The sequence below is a fragment of the Hippocampus bargibanti genome, linkage group LG10 (genome assembly GCF_051943395.1).
Source record: "Hippocampus bargibanti isolate YZ-2025 linkage group LG10, ASM5194339v1, whole genome shotgun sequence".
NCBI classification, from domain to species: Eukaryota; Metazoa; Chordata; class Actinopteri; order Syngnathiformes; family Syngnathidae; genus Hippocampus; species Hippocampus bargibanti.
In genome coordinates this window covers 24,260,341-24,282,983 of record NC_142743.1, presented here as the reverse complement: position 1 = coordinate 24,282,983, position 22,643 = coordinate 24,260,341, and the positions used below count along the sequence as shown (strand labels likewise).

Sequence of the window (22,643 nt, the reverse complement as noted above, 5' to 3'; positions counted from 1 at the left end):
ATAAGAAAATTAAAATAAAAACATTAAAATGCAAAAATATTAAAATTAAAATAAAAACAATAAAAAAAGAAAATGAAATAATACAAATTTTAATAAAAAAATAAAAAAAATTAAATTAAAAAAGTAAAAATAAAAAAAATAAAATACACATAATAAATAATGTCATGCATTGTAATTTCCTTTTTCAGAACGCGAAAAATACCACCCCCAATTTTTTTCCATTTTAATTATTTATTTTAAATTGAAAACAGATTCCTATCTTACAGACATGTTTCGCCATCTACTTCCGCCTTCCGCCGAAACATGTCAGGTATTTGGACACTGACAGTACACTGTCTGTAAAATAGGAATCTGTTTTCAATCAAGTAGACAGGATGAACTTAATACAACTATTTATTATAAATATAAAGAGTATTTTCCCCCAAACATACAGTCTATTATATAGATGAACAAAATTAAATAAATTCAAATAAAAATAATAACAAAATAAAAATAATAATAAAACAATAAATACACACTCTATATATAAAATAATAATAAATAATAATCTTATGTATTGTAATTTCCTTTTTCAGAACACAAAAAATGACATCCCCAATTTTTTCCATTTTAATTATTTATTTTAAATAGAAAGAATATTTCGCCCCCAAAATACAGTCTCTGTATATAACATAAAATAAATAAAATAAATAATATAAATAAAATAAATAACAAAATAAAAATAACAAAATAAAAATAAAAACTATATTAAAATTACATTCAATATATTATTAAATTATATATAGGCTCCACAAATAACCCGCACAAGCCATCTGTACACTTGATGCAAAAAGCTATCAACCCGGCTAAACAGAACACAATTGATGAGGAACTAGATAAAATTAGCGAAGAGAAAGCACCTACGAGGGATCATTCCTCAAGACGGTGAAAGAAGAAGACTACGTTCCTCATCAAGTGTTTAATGCTGATGAAAGCGGTCACTCCATTCCATCAAGCAATCAACGACCATCACAAAGTTAAATAAAACCACTTTATTATACAGTTTATTTCTTTCATTATAATACCATAGCACATTTATTATACATAAAATAAGGTATATTTTGTATAGTTTTAAGGCTTATAAAATTATAAATTAGAAAATGATGTTTTATGGGGACCTGGGAACGGATTATGCTCATTTTAATGTTTTCCTATGGGAAATAATTTTTTGGGATATACACTTTTCGCCTTAAACACTCTGTCTTGGAACCAACTAAGTCCGTAAGCCAAGGTATCACTGTCTATCAAGACAGCAACAAGTTGCGCGTAAAAGGCACGGAGGGGGTGGGGGGTCATCGCCAATGACCACCGTGGTATCCCGACAGGAGCTCAAGCATCATGCCCACCACCTCCTCCTGTTTGGTCAAGCACTTGTCTCCAAATTCATCTGAAAGAGCTTGAGGTCTGTCGCTCCTCTAAACGCCATATAATGAAGATTTGACGACGGGGCCGCTTTCATCTAAATGGCTCTTTGTACCACGGAGGACCCCAAAGAGATAAGCCCGTTTTTTGACAGGCAATCCGTACAGATGCCTAAATCCGCAGTGGCAGCTGGAACAAAGGAGGCCACCCCCCCTCCCATCGCACCCCCTCCCTACTTGATGCACAAAAAGCGGCCATGGCTTCACTTTCCACTCAATGCCAGACGCTCACCTCCTTTGACTTTTTATCTTCATTGAAAGTGGCAGTCGTGGCCACATGCTTGTCACCGGGAAACAAGTGAAGAGTCGCAATGCACGCTGACTGCCTCAAGACAGCCCCCAGCCCCAGTATATTCAGAAACACACAAATATTTATTATAATCATAATAATACATTTCATTTATACGCGCCTTTTAAAACTCTCAAGGTCACTTGACAGCTAGCTAGCTAATAGATTGCTATCTAGATTGCCAGCCAACAGATATCCACGTAATAGATAGCGAGCTCGATAGCTAATAGACATCAAAAAGATAATAATCATCATAATAATAATATTCCATTTAATTTCTATGCGCCTTTCAAAACTCTCAAGGTCACTTTAAAGTCACAGGATAAGTTTTTCTATGGGTGAGCAGCGGCAGCCACACGCGCCAGCCGGAAGTAACTCAAATACATAGAAAGCTAGCTAATAGATAGCCAACAGATACCTAGCTAGATAGCCAGTCAGTTAGATACTGAATAGATAGCTAGCTAGGTAGCAAATAGCTAGCCAGATAGCAAATAGATAATAATAATACTACTACTAATAATAATAATAATAATAATAATCCATTTCATTTCTAAACTCTCATGGTCACTTTTTAGTATTTATTTATTTATTTATTTATTTATTTATTTATTTATTTATTTTGCTGAGTATTCATTTTTTTGTTTATTTGGTCTTTTTTATTATTCAGCTATTTATTTATTTAGCGTTTGGTTATTTATTTATTTACTTATTTATTTGGTCGTTTGTTTTTGTTTTTTTATTCACCCATTTATTTAGTATTCATTTGTTTGTTTGGGCATTGATTGATTGATTGATTGATTGGTTGATTGATTGATTATCATTGTTTCTTTTTTATTTGTTTTTGTTTCTTTATTTTGGGCTGGTGGATGACAATGTGAAGGAAATCCAATGTTGACACTACAACTCAACCTTATTAACGTCTTCAAAACCAACTGTAGATGCTTCGCATTAATTACCTATTAAACGAGTAAAAATGGCATTAAAATGCAATAAATGTTACAAGGATGGTTGGTCAAACGTGTATTTTAGGAGAACGTACCGACCGATACTTGGTGGTCCGCCGAGACAAGTGCATCGGGGCGAACCCGTACATAAAATCAAACACCTTTTCATTTCAAGCGGCCATTTTGAGCAAATTTCATTGTTTCTATTTTAACAAACGACCCTTGACCTTTTTTTGTTTCCTACTCTGAATATGGCGGCCAAAGTTTGATCATCCATTCGAGATTTCGCCAATGCGATGATCAATTCTGCAAACGTTCCGCCAGAAAATACACGAGCATCTTGGTCTATCTTGTTTGGCGCACACACGCGTAACTTTAACTGAGGTGCGTTCAAGGGCGTTGGACTTTTAGAACATGATAAATATTCATGTTGCGTACTCAAGTTAGAGGTCATAGGTACGATAGGTGGATGGATGGATGCCAGGTGTATTAAAGCCCACCCCATGTGATGACCTTTCTTCAGCTGAGAGCCTAGACAATTGCACGTTTGCACACACACACACACGCGCACACACACACACACACACACACACACACACACACACACACACACACACACACACACACACACACACACACGGAGAAGGAGGCTCATTATAGATTCATAAGTAGCAACATGCCCCCAACCCTTCCTCACCAAGACATCATAAAGGTCAAGTTCAGCCTCCTCAGTATTCTGTCTTTGTCTCTCTCTCTTTTTTTCTCTCTCTCTCTCCTCATCTCTGGGGGCAACTGCTGCAAACAATAACAACACCACTCATGTGTGTGTGTGTGTGTGTGTGTGTATAAAATTTTGTAGTGAAGCAATGAGGGTCATGTCCGCCAATCAAGCGAACCGAGCCTTACAACATCGCGAAGCAGATTCGGTACTCAGAACTGACTTTAATCTCAGAATTCCGATTTTTAACTCAGAATTCAGATTTTAATCTCAGAATTCCAATTTTTAATTTAGATTTCCGATTTTAATCTCAGAATTCTGACTTTGAACTCAGAATTCCGATTTTAATCTCAGAACTGACTTTAATCTCAGAATTACGATTTTTAATTGAGATTTCCGATTTAATCTCAGAATTCCGATTTTTAACTCAGAATTCCGATTTTAATCTCAGAACTAACTTTAGTCTCAGAATTCCGATTTTTCAGTCAGAATTCCGATTTTAATCCAGTTTGGCAGAGGCCTGCAGAAATTGGGCGTCAGTCATGAATGGCTGCGTCCCCTACCGGCAGTCAAAAATAATCTTCCCGCGTTCCAGCATTTGTTCAGTGTCCAAACAAACATCTCTGTCATGACCCTAAACAGCAGCACAGAACACAAACCAAAATGTGTTTGAAGTGTCGATTTACTCCGCCGTTTGGGTCGATTCGTCAACGTTTTTTCTATGTTTTTTTTTTTTCCGAAACGAGTGAATGTAACCTTGTTTCCCATAGGCTATGCTCGGTCACCATGAGACAGCAGCACCAATCGTGGCTGCGGGATTGGACCTTTGCAAGTGCGTGGATCCCACTTGACCCAAGATAACGCGCTGGTGAGCTATTTGATTCGAATCTGACAGAATATGTCACACAAAACCAAAAAATAACATCGCCATTAAAGGACAACCGACAAGTTGCGTCCGTAATTTGTAAAATGACTTCTACTGAACGTATTTGACGAAGATTCCACGGCATATAGCGATATTTGACCTTTTAAGACTCGCGCTGAATATTCAGGACGTCTTGTTTTCGAAATGATGACGATGCCTGACGTGATGTCACCGAGAAAGCGACACGCAATGCATTTTGGGTACTTTGTTTGCTCTGAAAACATCGCGTTGATGGCGAAATTAGAAGGAAAACACACAAATAATGCCATGGTGAATCGTTGTGTGTTGCACCAAGACTACTATTTGATACTAGTTGACGCAAATTCCCAGCAGACAAATCAGGCCATTTCCAACGGAGCTTGTGCGCTATCTTGTGCCCTTTCTGGGACACTACATTGGAGTACAGATGGCTCGAATTGACACGGAAGGACTTCTTTAATCAATGGCAAACATTTGTGCTTTCCTCTTCGGAACTATTTGAATCATATTCATAACAGGATGAGTAACAAGAAAGCATCTTCTCCCAATCTGAACTCTCTGAAGCCATTGTTTTGATTCTCGAGCAAGGCAGTGTGTAACCAATAGTGACATCACGAACAAGGGGGCGGGAATCTGCCCAGTTCCAAGCTCATTTTGTGGCAGTTTTGGGACACGAAGTCATTTTTATTGGTGTTTTGGATTTGACTAAAAATATCAACCTGCGTGTTTTTGGGTATTTTAGATGCTATAAAACGTTTTTCTGATGTCAGTTAGGAAACAAAAAAAATGGTGTCGGTTGTCCTTTAAGAGTACATGTGTTTGTGGTCTAATGTCGCTCTGTCTCTCTCTCTCTCTCTCTCTCTCTCTCTCTCTCTCTCTCTCTCTCTCTCTCTCTCTCTCTCGCTCTCTCGCTCGCTCCATGGATGAAGGCTGGGTGGGTTGATGCTCCTGATTGACTGACTGACGGACTGGCAGGCGGCATGAGAAGGTTGACAGGCGGCGTGCTTACCCGCTGCTGGCGTGGGGAGCAGAAATGGACGGAAAACTGCGGGAAGGGAACTGACGGCGGGTTAGAAACTGCAGGTAAGGACGTGTTTTTGTTCCTCTCTTTATTGAGAACAAACACCCCTGTTCAAAAAAATGGCAATATTAATTTTTTTGAATGAGCTGACATGTGCAATTTGTCTTAATGTGGAATAATAACGTAGCGATGACAGGTTAAGGCGAAGCATTCGTTAATCAGCGCGCTGATTTTTTTATTTCCAGGGTGTAGTAACCCTCTCTCACCAACGGGAGCGCTATCACGCAGTAGGGGGCGGTAAATAATAATAATAATAATAAAATACATTTCATTTCTAAGGGCCTTTCAAAACTCTCAAGGACACTTTACAGTCACAGGATCAGTTTTTCTGTGGGTGAGCAGTGGTAGCCACATGCACAGTATATATATAAACATATATATATATATACACACAGTATATATACACATACAGTATATATATACTGTCACTGGCGGGTACCTTGTCATTGGTTGCCATGACAACAAAAATATAATTTATTTGGACTTGTTCTGTAATAGTGTTTGATATTTCTATGCGAACCTTTATTGTCATGGCAACCAATGACAAGATACCCGCCAGTTACATATATATATATATATATATACACAGTAAAGTCTCGTTATATCGATATCGGATATATCGATAGTCCCGGTTATATCGATATTTTTTCAGACTCCCTTGAATATCGATATAACGAGACTTGACTGTATTATTATTATTGCTGGGGACCTGGAAACGGATTATTTTCATTTTCAGAATCAGAAAAGCTTTATTTGTCCCACAATGGGGAAATTTGGAGTCCACAGCAGCAATTTGAAAGGGGATGGGGTGAAAGGATAGAAAACAAGATATTCTAAGCATAACAAAATTAAAATGTCAATTTTATACTGTGCAAATGTAAATGTGCAAAACCGTTTCATAAAAAAAACTGTACATAGTGCAAGTATCAAGAAATGCATATTGATATATGTAGCTGTATTGCATCAACCCATATTTCATGGTTTCCTATGAGAAATTGATTTTTGGGATACACACTTTTCGCCTTACACACTCTGTCTGGCAACCAATTAAGTTCGTAAGCCAAGGTATCACTGTACACGTAACAGATACCGACAAAAGCTCCGTCTTGCACCTCTTCGTTCTATGGTCGTCCAACCTTGGCGCGAATACACTCGTAGTACGCGCGCCTCTCTCTTTCTGTCTCTCTCTCTCTCTGTCTCTCTCTCGCCGTCTCTCGCGGTGTAGCCGCTGCGCCACCATGGGGAGTTGAGTTGGGGATAGGGGGGTAAAGACGTCGGCTTGCTTTCTTTTTTTGCCCCTACGTGGACGCCATTGAAGCCTTCCTTATGCCGCCTTGCGGAGTACACACTCGGTGCCAATATCCCCAATGCGATACTACATGGGGAACGGTCTCTCAGAGACGGTAAGACTTTTATTTTGTGGAGTATAAAACACAGTGTGTGTGTTTATGTGTGTGTGTAGAGGGGGGGGCTCCTTGGAGCTAATGCTAACTAGCATGCTAAGGTAGCTAACAGGCTAACTGCCTGAGTGTAAAACGTGCCGCTGCGCTTTTTGTTTTGTTTGCATCGCTAGTGAGTTTGTGCGCTTTTTTGGGGGAATCCACCCTCCGGCCCCTCCATTAAATTAGATTTTAGAATTAGAAGTTGCGACTGGGTTGTTAGAGCGAAAATGGAGGAGGAGGAGGATGGTTGGTTTTTGATTCTCGTTTAGGCCGTTTTGTGGAGTTGTGGAGTTTATTGCCGGAGCCCCCCAACTAGCACCGCCCCTCTCGCAAGGCCTAAGATGAATGAGATTCTCACTTCAAAGCGCTGGCATGCCACACACTGTTGGTGGGCACCGCTTCAAGGCTAGTTAGCCACCTAGCCCTCGCAACCATCTCCATGCTAAGTAGCACTAGCTTCATAGCCAATGTTGCCAAACTTACGACGCGTTGTTTTGGGATTCTCCAAAATGCTACCATTTACTCCAAAAGTAGATTGTTTCTCACTTTTCTTTTCTATTTAATATTCGATCTGAACACAACCAGCAAACCTGTTCAAATTGTGGCTAACTGTCATTACGGCAGAGAATGTAGCCGTGCTATTGTTTAGTTAGCAAAGCTAGCATTCCGGCTACGCTTGTATTGGCTGGTACTTTAACACTAATGTTGACTTTATTTCATACACATCATAAATATATATTATAATTTTTATTAGTAGTAGTATTATTAGTATTAGTAGAAAAGCCAAAAGGAAAAGTAGTATTCGTATTATTATTATTATTAGTAGTAGTATTAGTCGAAAAGTCAAAAGGAAATGTAGTATTAGTAGTATTATTATTAGTATTAGTGGTATAAGTATTAGTATTATTACTACCGTTTTCTGCATACCAAAAACAGTCATGTTATTTTCATGATATTGTGAATCGTCATTGCTTTTTTGATTGTTGCTGTGCCGATGACCATTTTAATAATAATAATAATACATTTCATTTCTAAGCGCCTTTCAAAACTCTTTCTGTGGGTGAGCAGCGGCAGCCACACGCGCCATTGTTCGCTCAACCCGAAAGCTAGCTAATAGCTGGTTAATAGCTAGCCATCTAGATGGCTAGCTAGACAGATAGCGAATAGATAGACAGCCTGATAAGCAGCTAATTAGTTAGATAGAAAATAGATAGCCAGCTAGTCAGTTAGATAGGTAATAGACAGCAAATAGATAGCTAGCTAGATAACCAGCTAGATAGTTAGATAGCTAATAGACAGCAAATAGACAACTAGCCAGCTAGTTAGTTAGAGAGCTAACACACAGCAAATAGATAGCTAGCTTACTAGCTAGCTAGTTAGCTAGATATAATGTGTTTAAAATTCCAAACATTTACAATTCACCAGACCAGCCTTTTCAGACAGAAGATGTCAAGACCCGTGATATATTTTCTCTTTTGATCCAAATATTCAAAAAATTATGACATAAAAATTGGTGAAAAGAGAGCAATTTCTTCCCTATATTTTCATGATCAAGATTTTAGGCGCCCTTTTTTGTCTAATATCTTTCCCACTGTCATAATAATAATAATACATTTAATTTTAAGCGCCTTTCAAAGCTCTCAAGGACACTTTACAGTCACAGACAAGCATATAATATAAATAACTTAACCCATAATAGACAAGCATAGGTACTATAATAAATAAAATAATATAACAAGAGAAAGAGCTTCACAGAAAATGCGATTTTAAATGGGTGGCTTTTGAGATTTCATGTTACCAATGTTGGGAGGAAGTGAGTTCCAGAGTTTGGGGGTGGAGCTGCTGAAAACTCTGTCCCCCATCGTGCTGAGATGGGCAGGCGGGGAAAGTGTTCAAAGTGGAACAATTTAATGCGGTCGGATATAAAAAAAAGAATCCAGGTGGAAACTGGTTTTTGTTCCACCCCTAATTTTGATCCGCGGTTCAAAAGGTATGTATCAGTGGAAAGCTTGGCAAACATTAAATCAGACAGACCGTAATAACGATAAACTTATGACCGCATCGTTTCATTTGCCACCCAAACACGTCCTCTATTCCCCGCTCCAGTCTTCGGTTAAAGCCACGTGATTGGTCAAGAACGCAGCAGTGACGGGGGTGGGTTAAACATTAAAGAGACATGCAGATGACAGAGAGAGAGAGTGAGAAAATTGATAGAAAACAGCGAAATTTGGACTCGTTTCAACTTTGATAGTTCAAAGGCAGAGTGTAGACTGCAAGATTAAAATATCCCATCACTCAGGCTCCCCAAATAACCCGCACAAGCCATCTGTACACTTGATGTGTTTCATGCTGATGAAACGGCCACTACATTCCATCACGCCACCAACGACCACCACAAAGGTCAATAAAATGACTTTATTATATAGTACAGTTTATTTATTGAATTATAATACCATAGCACATTTATTATACATAAAATGAGGTCTATTTTGTGTAGTTTTAAGGCTTAGAAAATTTGAAAATTATGTTTTATGGGGACCTGGAAACGCATTATTCTCATTTTAATGCTTTCCTATGGGAAATTATTTTTTGGGATGCACACTTTTACCTTACACAGTGTCTGCGAACCAATGAAGTTCATAAGCCAAGGTATCACTGTATCTGTGAAGGTCCTGCTGTAACAATAGATTTTACATCACCCCCTTCCCCCCAAACGATTTCCTTTGTGACAACAACCGCTATTCTTGTCTCCCTTTTTTGCAGGGTGAGTTGTTTGCGTACAAAATCGGCGCTACGGGAGCAAGTGTGACCTCTGCCGAGCGCAACCAGAGACATGAACGTTGTCAGGGACTTACACGGGATCGGCTTCAGAGGCGGCGGCGGCGGGGGGGTGACGGCGGCGGCCCCGCTCGGCGGCCTGACCCATTTCACCGAGGATGCTCCGCGACCGCCGGTCCCCGGCGAGGAAGGCTCCGACGTGGAGCCGCCGGGCGCCCTTTCGCAACCCTCCGGTTTCCCGCTCTCCCTCTGCGGCAAAATGGCCGACTCGTCCGGCTACGCGCCCTCCTCGTCGTCGTCCGCCACGCCGCGCCGGCCCGACCTGGACTTGGGCTATGAACCGGAGGGCTCGGCCTCGCCCACGCCGCCTTACCTGAAGTGGGCGGAGTCGCTCCACTCGTTGCTGGACGACCAGGAGGGCATCCAGCTGTTCCGTAACTTCCTGTGCCAGGAGGGCTGCGCCGACCTGCTGGACTTTTGGTTCGCCTGCTCGGGGTTCCGCAAGACCAACCCGGAGAAGCGGGCCAAGCTGGCAAAGGCTATTTATCGGAAGTACATCGTGGACGGCGGCGGGATCGTCTCCAGGCAGATCAAGCCGGCCACCAAGAGCTTCATACGAGACTGCGTGGGAAGGCCCAATCCCGACCTCGCCATGTTTGAACAGGTTTGGTTTGAACCGCGTGCCGTCCATCAACCTCGTTCTTGTTGACACCCACGGCTTCAATTCCTTCCCTTCTTGGAAATCAATCCCCTTTTCCATTTCGGTTGAAGTGAACGATGATTACCGATTACCGAAATGTCTGTAAGCTTTTCAAGACAGGCAGACGACAGCGAGAGAGTGAGAAAATGGATAGAAAACAGTGAAATTTGGACTCGTTTCAACTTTGATAGTTCAAAAGCAGAGTGTCGACTGCAAAGTTAAAATATCTCATCAATCAGGCTCCACAAATAACCCGCACAAGCCATCTGTACACTTGTGCAAAAAGCTATCAACCCAGCTAAACAGAACACAATTGATGAGGAACTAGATAAAATTAGCGAAGAGAAAGCACCTACGAGGGATCATTCCTCAAGATGGTAAAAGAATGCTACGTTCCTCATCAAGTAATGCTGATGAAAGCGGCCACTCCATTCCATCAAGCCATCAACGGCAATCACAAAGGTCAATAAAACCACTTTATTATACGGTATAGTTTATTTCTTTAATTATAATACCATAGCACATTTATTATACATAGAATAAGGTCTATTTCGTGTAGTTTTAGAAAATTAGAAAGTAGAAAATGATGTTTTGTGGGGACCTGGGAACGGATCGTTCCCGTTTTCATGGTTTCTTATGGGAAATGAAGTTTTGAGATACACACTTTTCACCTTACACACTCTGGGACGTTCGTAAGGTATCACTGTACACTAATTGCATGGCTGTTATGTGGCAGGCCCAGACGGAGATCCAGGCCACGATGGAGGAGAACACCTACCCTCTGTTCCTCAAGTCGGACCTTTACTTGGAGTACACGCGCACCGGCGGCGAGAGCCCCAAGCTGAACCCCAGCGACCAGAGCCCGTCGTCGGGACCCGTCAAGGCCGCCCCGGGCTGCTTGCCCACGTTGACGGAAGACGAGGAATGGAGGTGAGTGCAATATGGCCGGACCTCCCCGTAACCCTGGCGCGCTATCTGAAAAACCGGGAAATGTTTTGCCTTCAGGTGTGGAGGTGTTCAGAGGGAAGCGGGGCAAGAAGACGAGGAGGACGAGTGCGGAGACACGCTGGCTGGAAGGTTGACCCACAGTCTGCTCATGCAGACCGTACCGCAGAGGATCTCCAGCGGCAGGCGGCGGCAAGATGCCAGGGAGTTCAGGTGGGTCTCCAGCTAGGGGCGGCTAGCTGGCTGGCTGCCTATATATTTGCCTTTACAGCAGCTCCTGTATTTTGTTTTTCTACTTCTTTCTTTCCTTTCATGACTTTTCTGCTGTGAAATGTCCATTTCTCCACTGCGAGACGAATAATAACCACAAAGTTTGCGTCTCTTGTCAGACCTTGGAGAGAACCGGTGAACCCGTACTACGCCAACGTGGGTTACGCCTGCGCCCCCGCCACCAGCGCTAACGACAGCGAGCAGCAGAGCATGTCGAGCGACGCCGACACGCTATCTCTGACCGACAGCAGCGTGTACGTCCACGTCGCCCAAGTTCCCGCCATGCCGCCGTCCGTCGCCATTTTTGAATTCCCGGCCTGTTTGGTTTGTGCGTTGCAGAGATGGTGTTCCTCCTTACCGATATCGCAAGCGCTATCGCAAGGAGATGCATGAAAGTGCCAAAGCGAACGGACGTGTGCCTCTACCTCATATACCTGTGAGTTGATTTTCTCAGCCCTGGCTAAGTGTCATACATTTGCTGTTTTTAGGACAAAAAAAAAATACAATTATGAGATTAAAAATACAAGGGGGGTGGGGGAGATATGTATTATAAAACAATATTTAGTCATTAAGCACAATTAGCCAATTCATTTTTAACATGCTGTCACCAAATCAATAAAAAAGTGTGTGCGTATGTATATATGTATGTATGGATAGGTAGGTAGGTAGGTTGATGGATGGATGGACGGACTGACGGATCGATAGATAGCGAGCAAGCTAGATAGCTAGATCGCGAGCCAGATAGCGAGCTGGATACTTAGATTACGAGCTAGATAGCGAGCTGGATAGCTAGATTACGAGCTAGATAGCGAGATAGATAACTAGATTACGAGCTAGATAGCTAGATTGCAAGCTAGGTAGCGAGCTGGGTAGCAGGCTAGCTAGGCAGCTAGATTGCGAGCTAGCTAGATAGCGAGCTGGCTATCTTTTTAGATACTTCCAGGTTGAGTGAACGCTGGCATGAGTGGCTGCCACTGCTCACCCACAGAAAAACCTATCCTGTGACTATATTGTGACCTTGATATTTTTTTTGAAAGGCGCTTATAAACGAAGTGTATTATTGTTATTACTATTCCTATTAGCTAGCTAGCTAGCTTTCTATCCATTTGAGTGAATTCCGAGTTGAGTGAACGCTGGCGCGAGTGGCTGCCACTGCTCACCCACAGAAAAACCTATCCTGTGACTATAAAGTGACCTTGAGAGTTTTGAAAGGCGCTTATAAATGAAATGTATTATTATTATTATTATTATTATTATTACATCATAAAAAAAGAACAATGTTGGAAAAAAAATATATATGTCTATATATACAGATATACACAAAGTATATCAACATCTCTACCCGTATGCCACGCAGCGCACATATCGCATGCCAAAGGACATCCACGTGGAGCCAGAGAGGTTTGCAGCCGAGCTCATCCGAAGGCTGGAGATGGTTCTTCGGGATCGGGAAGCTGGGGAGCAACTGGAAGAGCGACTGAAGCGAGTCCGACTGGTGAGCGTCGACCCGGGTGACCCGGTTGACCTTTGACTCGTCGAAAGCGAGTCACCTCAATAGGCGCGCCGCGGTCATGTGACTCCCAACAGGAAGAGGAAGGCGACGACGCCGACGTCTCGGTCGCCGCCTCCGTGTCGTCGCACGGCATTTCGCTCCCGCTGCCGTCGTCCTTCCCGCCCCTATACGGCGGCCATTACTCGGAGACCAACGCCAACGCGGCGACGGTCGCCGCCTACGGAGGTCTGGTGACCATGGGGGACTCGCACGATGACGACCCGGAGTCCATTTTGGACGAGCACGTGCAGCGGGTTATGAAAACGCCGGGCTGTCAGTCGCCCGGAGCCGCCAACGTGGCGTCGGGAGGAGGCGGGCGACAAACGCCGCCCAAATCCTCGCGCTCGCCCGACGGGGGCGTCGGACTGCCTCACTACCCGTCGCACAGAGCGGGAGGACACAGTTTGCCTGCTGCTGTTCTCAAAGGTGAGTCTGATGCGGATCAAACTTTGGATCACTCAACCCAGAAGTCACTCAAATAGATAGAAAGCTAGCTAGCTTATAGATACAGTAATAAGAATAATACATTTCATGTATAAGCACCTTTCAAAACTCTCAATAGATAATAAAAGATAGCTACCTAGCCAGCTAGATAGCTAAACGATAGCTAGCGACCCAGCTAGACAGCTAATAGATAGCAAATAGTTAGGTAGCTAGCTAATAAATACAGTAATAATAACACATTTCCTTTATATGCACCTTTCAAAACTCTCAATGTCACTTTACAGTCACAGGATACAGTTGCTAATAGATAGCTACCTAGCCAGCTAGATAGCTAGCGAGCAAGCTAGTCAGCTAATAGATAGCTCATAGATAGCAAATAGATAGTTTGGTAGCTAGCTAATAGATACAGTAATAATAATAATACATTTCATTTATAAGCACCTTTCAAAACTCTCAAGGTCACTTTACAGTCGCGTAATTTTTTGTGCAGGTGAGCAGCCGCAGCCACACGCGCCAGCGTTCACTCAACTCCAGAGTAACTGAAATAGATAGAAAGCTAGCTAGCTAATAGATAGCTAATGATTCTAACAATAATACATTTCCTTTATAATTGCATTTAAAAAGCATCAAGGTCACTTTATAGTCCCAGGATAAGTTAGCTAGCTAATAGATAGCTAATAATAATAACAACAATACATTTCCTGAAATGTCGACTTTTTCATTCTGTCAGGAATCCATCACCACAAGCAGCTGTACCACCACCGAGGACGAGAAGGACAGGAAGAGGCGGGGTCAAGGTCGCAGCCCAACTTCCCGTGGAACGGCGATCCGGCCACCCAGTACGCCGCTAGGACTCGAAACTATGCCGACGGCGCCGGCGCCAGCACCCTGGACGGGATGGGCTGCAAGTAAGAAACCGAGCCCCTTTTCCGCCCCCGCTCGAACCTTGTTGATGTGTTTTTTGGCTTTATTTTTGCAGTAGTAAAGGAAGCACGCTGTCAAGGCGAAGCAAAAAGCCATCTGAGGCTTCGGGCAAAAGCGGCGGCGATGACGGCGGCCGCGCCGCGGAGGCGCAGGTGCAGCTGGAGGATCTGGAGAGGAACCAGAAGATCTTCCAATGGATGATGGACGGAGACAGGCAAAGGAAAAGCTCTCACGGGTGAGGCCCCTCCCGTTAAAGGACAACCGACGCCGTCCATAATTTGGAAAATGACTTCGAACTGAGCGCATTTTATCATCATAATAATACATTTCATTTATAAGCGCCTTTCAAAACTCTCAAGGTCACTTTACAGTCGCAGGATCAGTTTTTTTGCGGCTGAGCAGCGGCAGCCACACGCGCCAGCGTTCACAAAACCCGGAAGTTACTCAAATAGAAAGCAAGCTAGCTAATAGATAGCTAACAGATAGTTAGCGAGGCCTTCACTCAACCTGGAAGTAACTCAGATAAAAAGCTAGCTAATATACAGCTAATTCGATAGCTAAGTAACTCGGATAGAAAGTTAGCTAGCTAATCGATAGCTTACAGATAGCTAGCGAGGCCTTCACTCAACCTGGAAGTAACTCGGATAGAAAGCTAGCTAGCTAATAGACAGCTAATTTGAAAAGATTCCACCGCATATAGCTATATTTGACCTTTTAAGACTCGCGCTGAATATCCCGAAAGTCTTGTTTTCGAGTTGATGATGATCCCCTACGTCACGGAGGGAACGCCCCTGACCGAGAAAGCGACACATTGCATTTTGGGTAATTTGTTTGGTCTTTAGTTGACACAAATTCCCAGCAGACAAATCAGCCCATTTCCAACGGAGCTTGGGCGCCATCTTGTGCATTTTCTGGGACGCTACTTTGGAGTCCTGACGGCTCGAATTGACACGGAAGGACTTCTTTAATCGATTGCAAACATGTATGCTTTCCTCTTCAGAACTATTTGAATGATATTCATAACTGGATGAGTAACAAGAAAGCATCTTCTCCCAATCTGAAGCCATTGTTTTGATTCTCGAGCAAGGCAAGAGGTTCTGGCGTGACGTCACGAACAAGGGGGCGGGACCTTCTGAAACTCGCCATCGTCATTTTGAAGTCGTTTTGGGACACTTGAAGTCATTTTTATCGCGGTGTTTTGCATTTGACTAAAAATATCAGCCTGCGTGTTTTGGGTATTTTAGAGGCTATAAAACGTTTTTCCGGTGTCGGTTAGGAACCAAAAAAATGGTGTCGGTTGTCCTTTAACGTACGCTAACTGATGCAAAAACGCCGGTCGCTAAAAACGAAGCTACAAAACGGCGGCCGTTGAAAAATGTCCCCTCTGCGTCTCTTCGCAGCGGCAGCACCAGCAGCTCTCGGCGGACGGGGGGCAGCAGCGAGTCTCCGCGCCCCACCTCGGTGGAGCGCCCCGGCGCCGTCCATCCGTGGGTGTCGGCCCAGTTGCGCAACAACCCCTCGGCGCCGTCGGGCGCCCCGGCGCCGTCGTCGGCGCAGGTGCAGCCCTCGCACCCCTTCATCCAGGACCCCGCCATGCCGCCCAACCCGGCCCCCAACCCCCTCACCCAGCTGGAGGAGGCCCGGCGGCGGCTGGAGGAGGAAAGGCGGAGGGCGGCGCTGCAGCAGACCAAGCAGAGGTGGGCCTCCGTCCACGTGGACGCTCTCAGTGTTACGTTTACTCGCGAGGACATTAAAGAGAACCAACTAGCCTTTTTGGATTGTAAGGTACAGCGATACCTCGGTTTACGAACCCCTCGGTTTACGAACGTTAAATTTATGAAAAGTTGACCTTGGCATACAAACTATTTTTCATGATACACACGGGGCGCCACAATGAGTGATGTGTCCTAACAACAAAATGGCAGCCGATTGTTTTTGTCCTCTATTCCCCGCCCCTAGTATTCGGTAAAAGCCACGTGATTGGTCAGGAACGCAGCAGTGAGAAAATGGATAGAAAACAGTGAAATTTGGACTCGCTTCAACTTTGGCAAAGTGTAGACTGCAAGGTTAAAATAGCCCATCAATCAGGCTCCACAAATAACCCGCACAAGCCATCTGTACATTTGATGCAAAACGCTATCAACCCAGCTTAATAGAACACAATTGATGAGGAACAAGGTAAAATGATGGCAGAGAAAGCACCTACAAGGGATCATTCCTCAAGATGGTGAAAGAAGAAGGCTTCGTTCCTCATCAAGTGTTTCATGCTGATGAAAGCGGCCATTCCATTCCATCAAGACATCAACGGCCGTCACAAAGGTCAATAAAACGACTTTATTATACTGTACAGTTTATTTCTTTAATTATAATACCATAGCACATTTATTATCCATAAAATAAGGTATATTTTGTGTAGTTTTAAGGCTTAGAAAGTAGAAAATGATGTTTTATGGGGACCTGTGAATGGATTATTCTCATTTTAATGGTTTCCTATGTGAAAATACTTTTTGGGATACACACTTTTCACCTTACACACTCTGTCTGGGAACCAATTAAGTTCGTAAGCCAAGGTATCACTGTAGATGGTTTGAAAGGGGAGTAAAAGAAGCTATTATCATAAAACAGCAAAACCCTTCACTAAATCGCCATGGTGGGGTGAGGTTTAATTTGGATCGTTATTACAACAGATTTCTTAGACCACATAGGCTTAGTTATGCTGATGAGGCAAAGCAAATGGGGCAATCGTGCCGGTCATAGACCCCATACTCAGTCAGGACAATAGAAGTTATCAGTGTAGCCTCAGGGAATAGTCCTCTGCTCCCCCCAACCTGAGCGCAGGGACCAATCATAGCAGAGTCTGGCACCACCACCTCTGGACAGTAGGGATAGATATACAGGGCCAAAACTACCAGCAAAAAATAGTTAGCTGACGAAGCCTCTTGGATAAGAAGCGAAACATCCGACACTTTCAAATTTGTACAGATGACGGTTGAAGAAACCTTTTCACCGATGGACCACTCCTGTACGACTGAGAGCTTACACAGACGTATAACTCGCGTATGTTTCTTTGTTGTTGTTGTTTTTTTTCCGTCTGAAGGCACAAGTCCGCAAAGCGGCAAGTATGCGAGAACATGACGGTGGCCTACTACTTCTGCGGAGAACCCATCCCGTACCGGACCTCCGTTAAGGGCCGGGTGGTCACTTTGGGCCAGTTTAAGGAACTGCTCACTAAAAAAGGCCACTACAGGTAAGGCGGAAGGCGCAACTTAGCCGGCTAGTCGCTAACGTCTCTCACTTGCGTTCCTCCAGGTTTTACTTCAAGAAGGTGAGCGACGAGTTTGACTGCGGCGTGGTGTTCGAGGAGGTGCGCGACAACGACGCAATCCTGCCCATCTTTGAGGAGAAGATCATCGGCAAGGTGGAGAAGGTGGACTGAAGAGGCGTTAAGAAGGTTAGGAGGGGGAGGGAAACGCAGCACATGTTAGGATTGGACAAAAAGAGCTTTGACCACCGGATCATTCTTCACGATGCTGTCACGCCATCATGGAAAGTCCCTTCCGCCATCTTGAAACCTACTTTTGGGTGCTTGGCGAGGGCGGGAGGTTCAAAGGGAAGTCAGCGCTCATCTCCCTTGGCTCCATTTGCGGGACGCCACGTGGGCGACCGGTCATGGACGGCGACGAGTTCTCCACACAACGTGTTTACCAACCAAAGCTACATTTTGTTTTGTTGCGTTGAAATCGATATCTAAATTGTGTATGTTCAAGGTATGGTACTATTAATGCAGCCGCCCTACACACATACACACTGCAAGCGTACATGCTGCATTATCCTATCCTTTTTTTTTTTTTTTTTTTAATCTGTCTCAACTTGAAGGACAACTGACACCATTTTTTTGTTTCCTAACTGACATCAGAAAAACGTTTTATAGCATCTCAAATAGCCAAAACACGCAGGCTGATATTTTTAGTCAAATGCAAAACACCAATCAAAATGAGTTAAAACTGCCACAGAATGAGCTCAGAAATGGCGAGATTCAGAAAGTCCCGCCCCCTTGTTCGTGACGTCACACCAGGATACTCCTTCACAAACTGCCTTGCTCCAGAATCAAAACAATGGATTCAGGGAGTTCAGATTTGGAGGAAATGCTGGATATCTGTTGGCTGGCAATCTAGATAGCTATATATTAGCTAGCTACCTTTCTATCTATTTGAGTTATTCCGGGTTGAGTGAACGCTGGCGCGTGTGGCTGCCGCTGCTCACCCACGGCATTATTATTCTGCTTCTTATTCTTCCCAAAAAAATCCAATGAAAACGAGTGTGTCCCAAAACTACTTCAAAATGACCTCGGAGATGACGAGTTTCAGAAGGTCCCGCCCCCTTGTTCGTGATGTCACGCCAGGACGTCTTCGCCTTGCTTTAGAATCAAAACAATGGCTTCAGATTGGGAGAAAATGCTTTCTTGTTACTCATCCAGTTATGAATATGATTCAAATAGTTCTGAAGAGGAAAGCATAAATGTTTGCAACCGAGTTGCAAAGTCCTTCCGTCTCATTTTGAGGCGTCTGGACACCAATGTAGCGTCCCAGAAAATGCACAAGATGGCGCCCAAGCTCGGTTGGAAATGGGCTGATTTGTCTGCTGGGAATTTGTGTCAACTAGTATCAAATAGTAGTCTTCTTGCAACACACGACCATTCACCATTGTGTTTATGTTTTTTCCTTCTAATTTTGCCATCAACACAAAGTTTTCAGACCAAACAAAGTACCCAAAATGCATTGTGTGTCGCTTTCTCGGTCAGGGGCGTCCCTTCAGTGACGTCACGTCAGGAATCGTCACCAACTGGAAAACAAGACTTCCTGAATGTTCAGCGCGAGTCTTAAAAGGTAAAATATCGCTATATGCCGCGGAATCTTTGTCAAATGCGCTCAGTAGAAGTCATTTCAAACGCAAGGTGTCGGTTGTCCTTTAAATATTCTTTCCCGCCACCTTCGCCCTCTGTATCTTAATCTATGTTTATTTAATATCCTTTCATCATGAAAAAGATTCAGTTTGTGGCAACGTTCATCCCAACGCGATCCTGCGTCCTGTTAACTGCTTGGAATTATTCGGCTGAATGCCGCCGAGTGTTGCTCCAATCCCACGAACTACGTTTTATCTGATTTTTTTTTTCCCGACCACATTTTGTGACCAGTTGCCGTCCGATAAAACAGCATGTGAGTTCTGGGTTTTTTTCCCAACTCACATTTTTTTTTGTGTGTTTTGTTATCCATGTGCAGTGATACCTCGGTTTACGAACCCCTTGGCGTACGAACTTTTTCGGTTTACGAACGTTACGTTTATGAACATTTTACCTTGGCAACCATGGCGAACAATTTTTCAGGATACACGCGGAGCTACCACAATCAGTGATGTGTCGTTCGCGAACGAGCCCGTTCTAACAAGAAAATGGCAGCCGACTTGTTTTGGTCCTCTATTCCCTACCCCCAGTCGTCGGGTAAATCCACGTGATTGGTCAAGAACGCAGTGGGAGGTTAAACATTAAAGATACAGGCAGATGACAGAGAGAGAGTGAGAAAATGGATAGAAAACAGTGACATTTGGACTTTGATAGTTCAAAGTGTAGACTGCAAGGTTAAAATATCCCAATCAATCAGGCTCCACAAATAACCTGCACAAGCCATCTGTACACTTGAGAGTTTTGAAAGGCGCTTAGAAATTAAATGTATTATTATTATTGTAATTGATGCAAAAAGCTATCAAGCCAGCTAAACAGAACACAATTGATGAGGAACAAGGTAAAATGATGGCAGAGAAAGCACCTACAAGAGATCATTCCTCAAGATGGTGAAAGAAGAAGGCTACATTTCTCATCAAGTGTTTAATGCTGATGAAACCAGCCGGCCACTCCATTCCATCAAGCCATCAACGACCATCACAAAGGTAAATAAAACTACTTTATTACACCGTACAGTTTATTTCTTTCATTATAATTCCATAGCACATTTATTATACATAAAATAAGATATATTTTGTGTAGTTTTATGGCTTATTTAGTAGAAAATTATGTTTCATGGGGACCTGGGAACGGATTATTCTCATTTTAATGGTTTCTTATGGGAAATTAATTTTTGGGATACACACTTTTTGTCTTACACACTCTGTCTGGCAACCAATTAAGTTGGTAAGCCAAGGTATCACTGTACCATGTTTTATGGACTCGAAGTCACTTTTCAATGATGTCAAACCAGTAAAAAAAAATATATATATTTTTAAAAGAAAACCCAACTCCCACCACCTTAGATAACACATTTGTGCTCTCAAAACATTGTATGCTTGCTTGATGTGGATATGCTAAGTTTTTGCAGCTAACGCCTGTTGGGAGAAAATTTCCGATGCTTTTTTAGCGGACGGACAGCGGTGACAAATGCTTTTTTAAATTTTTTTTTTTTTTTTTAACTTTGTCGCATGAAAAATGCTAATTTGCAGTATTTTATTTTATTTTTTTGGAAAATGTTTAAAATTTGTGCACATTGGCAGGGAAAAAAAACTATTGGGCTGGTAATGAAAAGTTTCCCATTCGGGGTGGGGTTAAGTAAAAAGCAAATACAGTGGGGCCTCGGTTTACGAACACCTTGCTTTATGAACTTTTCGGTTTACGAACGTTAAATTTATGAAAATTAAACCTTAGCATACACACTACTTTTCGGGATACACGTGGAACGCCGCCCCATCACGGCTAGCGGAGTAATGAAGAACACCAAAGCACACGACCGAACAGCGGCACAGCCGGCCATCGATCGTCTTCAAGGATTTTTAACAGATACTTTTGCTGTTATGGGACCGAAAAAGACCCCCCACAGGCTCCTGTTCAGCCGAAGGAGACACAAAACAAAATTACAGTCGAGGAGAAGGAAACACGAGAAACACGAACGAGGTGTGCGTTTGTCTGATTTAACAGCCCAGTATCAATATGCTGAGTCCACCATTGCAAAGTTAAAATATCCCATCAATCAGGCTCTACAAATAACACGCAAAAGCCTTTTGTACAGTTGATGCAAAATGCTATCAACCCAGCTAAACAGAACACCATTGATGAGGAACAAGGTAAAATGATCGCAGAGAAAGCACCTACAAGAGATCATTCCTCAAGGTGGTGAAAGAAGAAGGCTACGTTCCTCATCAAGTGTTTAATGCTGAGGATAAAGGTAAATAAAATGACTTCATTATCTAGTACAGTTTATTTCTTTAATTATAATACCATAGCACATTTATTAGACATAAAATAAGGTATATATTGTGTGGTTTTAAGTCTTAGAATATTTGGAAATTGTGTTTTATGGGGACCTGGGAACAGATTATTCTCATTTTAATGGTTTCCTATGGGAAATTATTTTTTGGGATACACACTTTTCGCCTTACACACTCTGTCTGGGAACCAATTAAGTGCGTAAGCCAAGGTCCCACTGTATATCCAAATGTCAACCTGAATTATGGATGTTGAATGTATTTTTTTATTTTTACATCAAATGTATCAAGGAGTTTAACATAAACAAAAAAAATAGCATCTGAATGTGTGGACCTTTGTACAAGTCAGTAAGGGAAACCGTCGGGATCCCAATCTGACTTAAACGTATGCCTTTATGAATTTTTAAAAAATTATTTGTTTATAATAAAAAAAAATAATTTTAATAATCACCAAGCATGTTCTGTACTTTATAACTGCGTTTCTAGTGTATTTTTTTGTTTTCATGCTAGCTAGCTAACCTCTCGTTCTTGTTTGTGGAAAATACAGTGCCTTTTTATTGTATCTTTTTGTTTTTATTTATTTTTTTTCTTCACTTTTTCTCCTTCCCGCTTTAGATGTGGTAAACTCATTTTTCGTTATTATAGCCGGTTTGCTGTAAATATGTATATTAATATTTCAGAAGCGCGCCGCAGCAAAGATGTCACTGCACCGGTTCAACTTGTACATTTCTTTTTGAAAAAAAAGGTACTTCAAAGAATAAAGATGTTGGATAAATAGCAGTCTTGGCAATTCTTCGACATGCAATGTTAAAATGTAATTTATTATTATTATTATTATTATACCAAGATGGCGGTGATGCAGAATAGTAATGTGTCGTTCGCGAACGATCCGATTTTTACAGCCGGATCTCTGAAGTGAATGAAGAGAGTCGGTTCCTAACAAG

General features: G+C 42.6%; 1 protein-coding gene and 1 long non-coding RNA gene across 4 annotated transcripts; both read left to right on the top strand.

Annotated features, from left to right (window-relative positions):
- Positions 1-4,180: 4,180 nt before the first annotated feature.
- Positions 4,181-22,479, top strand: LOC148893061 (axin-1-like). 3 transcript variants are annotated; one of them, XM_089005850.1, is made up of 14 exons: positions 4,181-4,279; positions 5,245-5,398; positions 9,602-10,280; positions 11,053-11,246; positions 11,322-11,474; positions 11,651-11,785; positions 11,871-11,967; positions 12,889-13,026; positions 13,119-13,509; positions 14,258-14,435; positions 14,507-14,686; positions 15,852-16,148; positions 17,549-17,698; positions 17,761-22,479. In XM_089005850.1, exons 3-14 carry the CDS (start codon positions 9,672-9,674, stop codon positions 17,885-17,887), a joined length of 2,649 nt encoding a protein of 882 aa, XP_088861976.1. In that variant the 5' UTR covers positions 4,181-4,279; positions 5,245-5,398; positions 9,602-9,671; the 3' UTR covers positions 17,888-22,479. The 3 variants fall into 3 exon arrangements, with proteins under 3 accessions (XP_088861976.1, XP_088861977.1, XP_088861975.1); XM_089005851.1 differs by lacking the exons at positions 4,181-4,279; positions 5,245-5,398 and adding an exon at positions 6,497-6,799 and having other exon boundaries at positions 14,510-14,686; XM_089005849.1 differs by lacking the exons at positions 4,181-4,279; positions 5,245-5,398 and adding an exon at positions 6,497-6,799.
- On the top strand, positions 9,049-22,479 carry LOC148893062 (uncharacterized). Its single transcript, XR_016116196.1, has 2 exons — positions 9,049-9,096; positions 20,073-22,479. It is a non-coding gene; the product is annotated as an uncharacterized LOC148893062 (long non-coding RNA).
- Positions 22,480-22,643: the final 164 nt, after the last annotated feature.

Excerpts from the sequence above, each read along its gene's own strand:
- LOC148893061 (XM_089005850.1), top strand. The coding sequence starts at position 9,672 with ATGAACGTTGTCAGGGACTTACACGGGATCGGCTTCAGAGGCGGCGGC. Across the intron at positions 11,247-11,321 it reads ACGGAAGACGAGGAATGGAG|GTGTGGAGGTGTTCAGAGGG; the intron begins GTGAGTGCAATA and ends TTTTGCCTTCAG. Across the intron at positions 17,699-17,760 it reads ACTAAAAAAGGCCACTACAG|GTTTTACTTCAAGAAGGTGA; the intron begins GTAAGGCGGAAG and ends GCGTTCCTCCAG.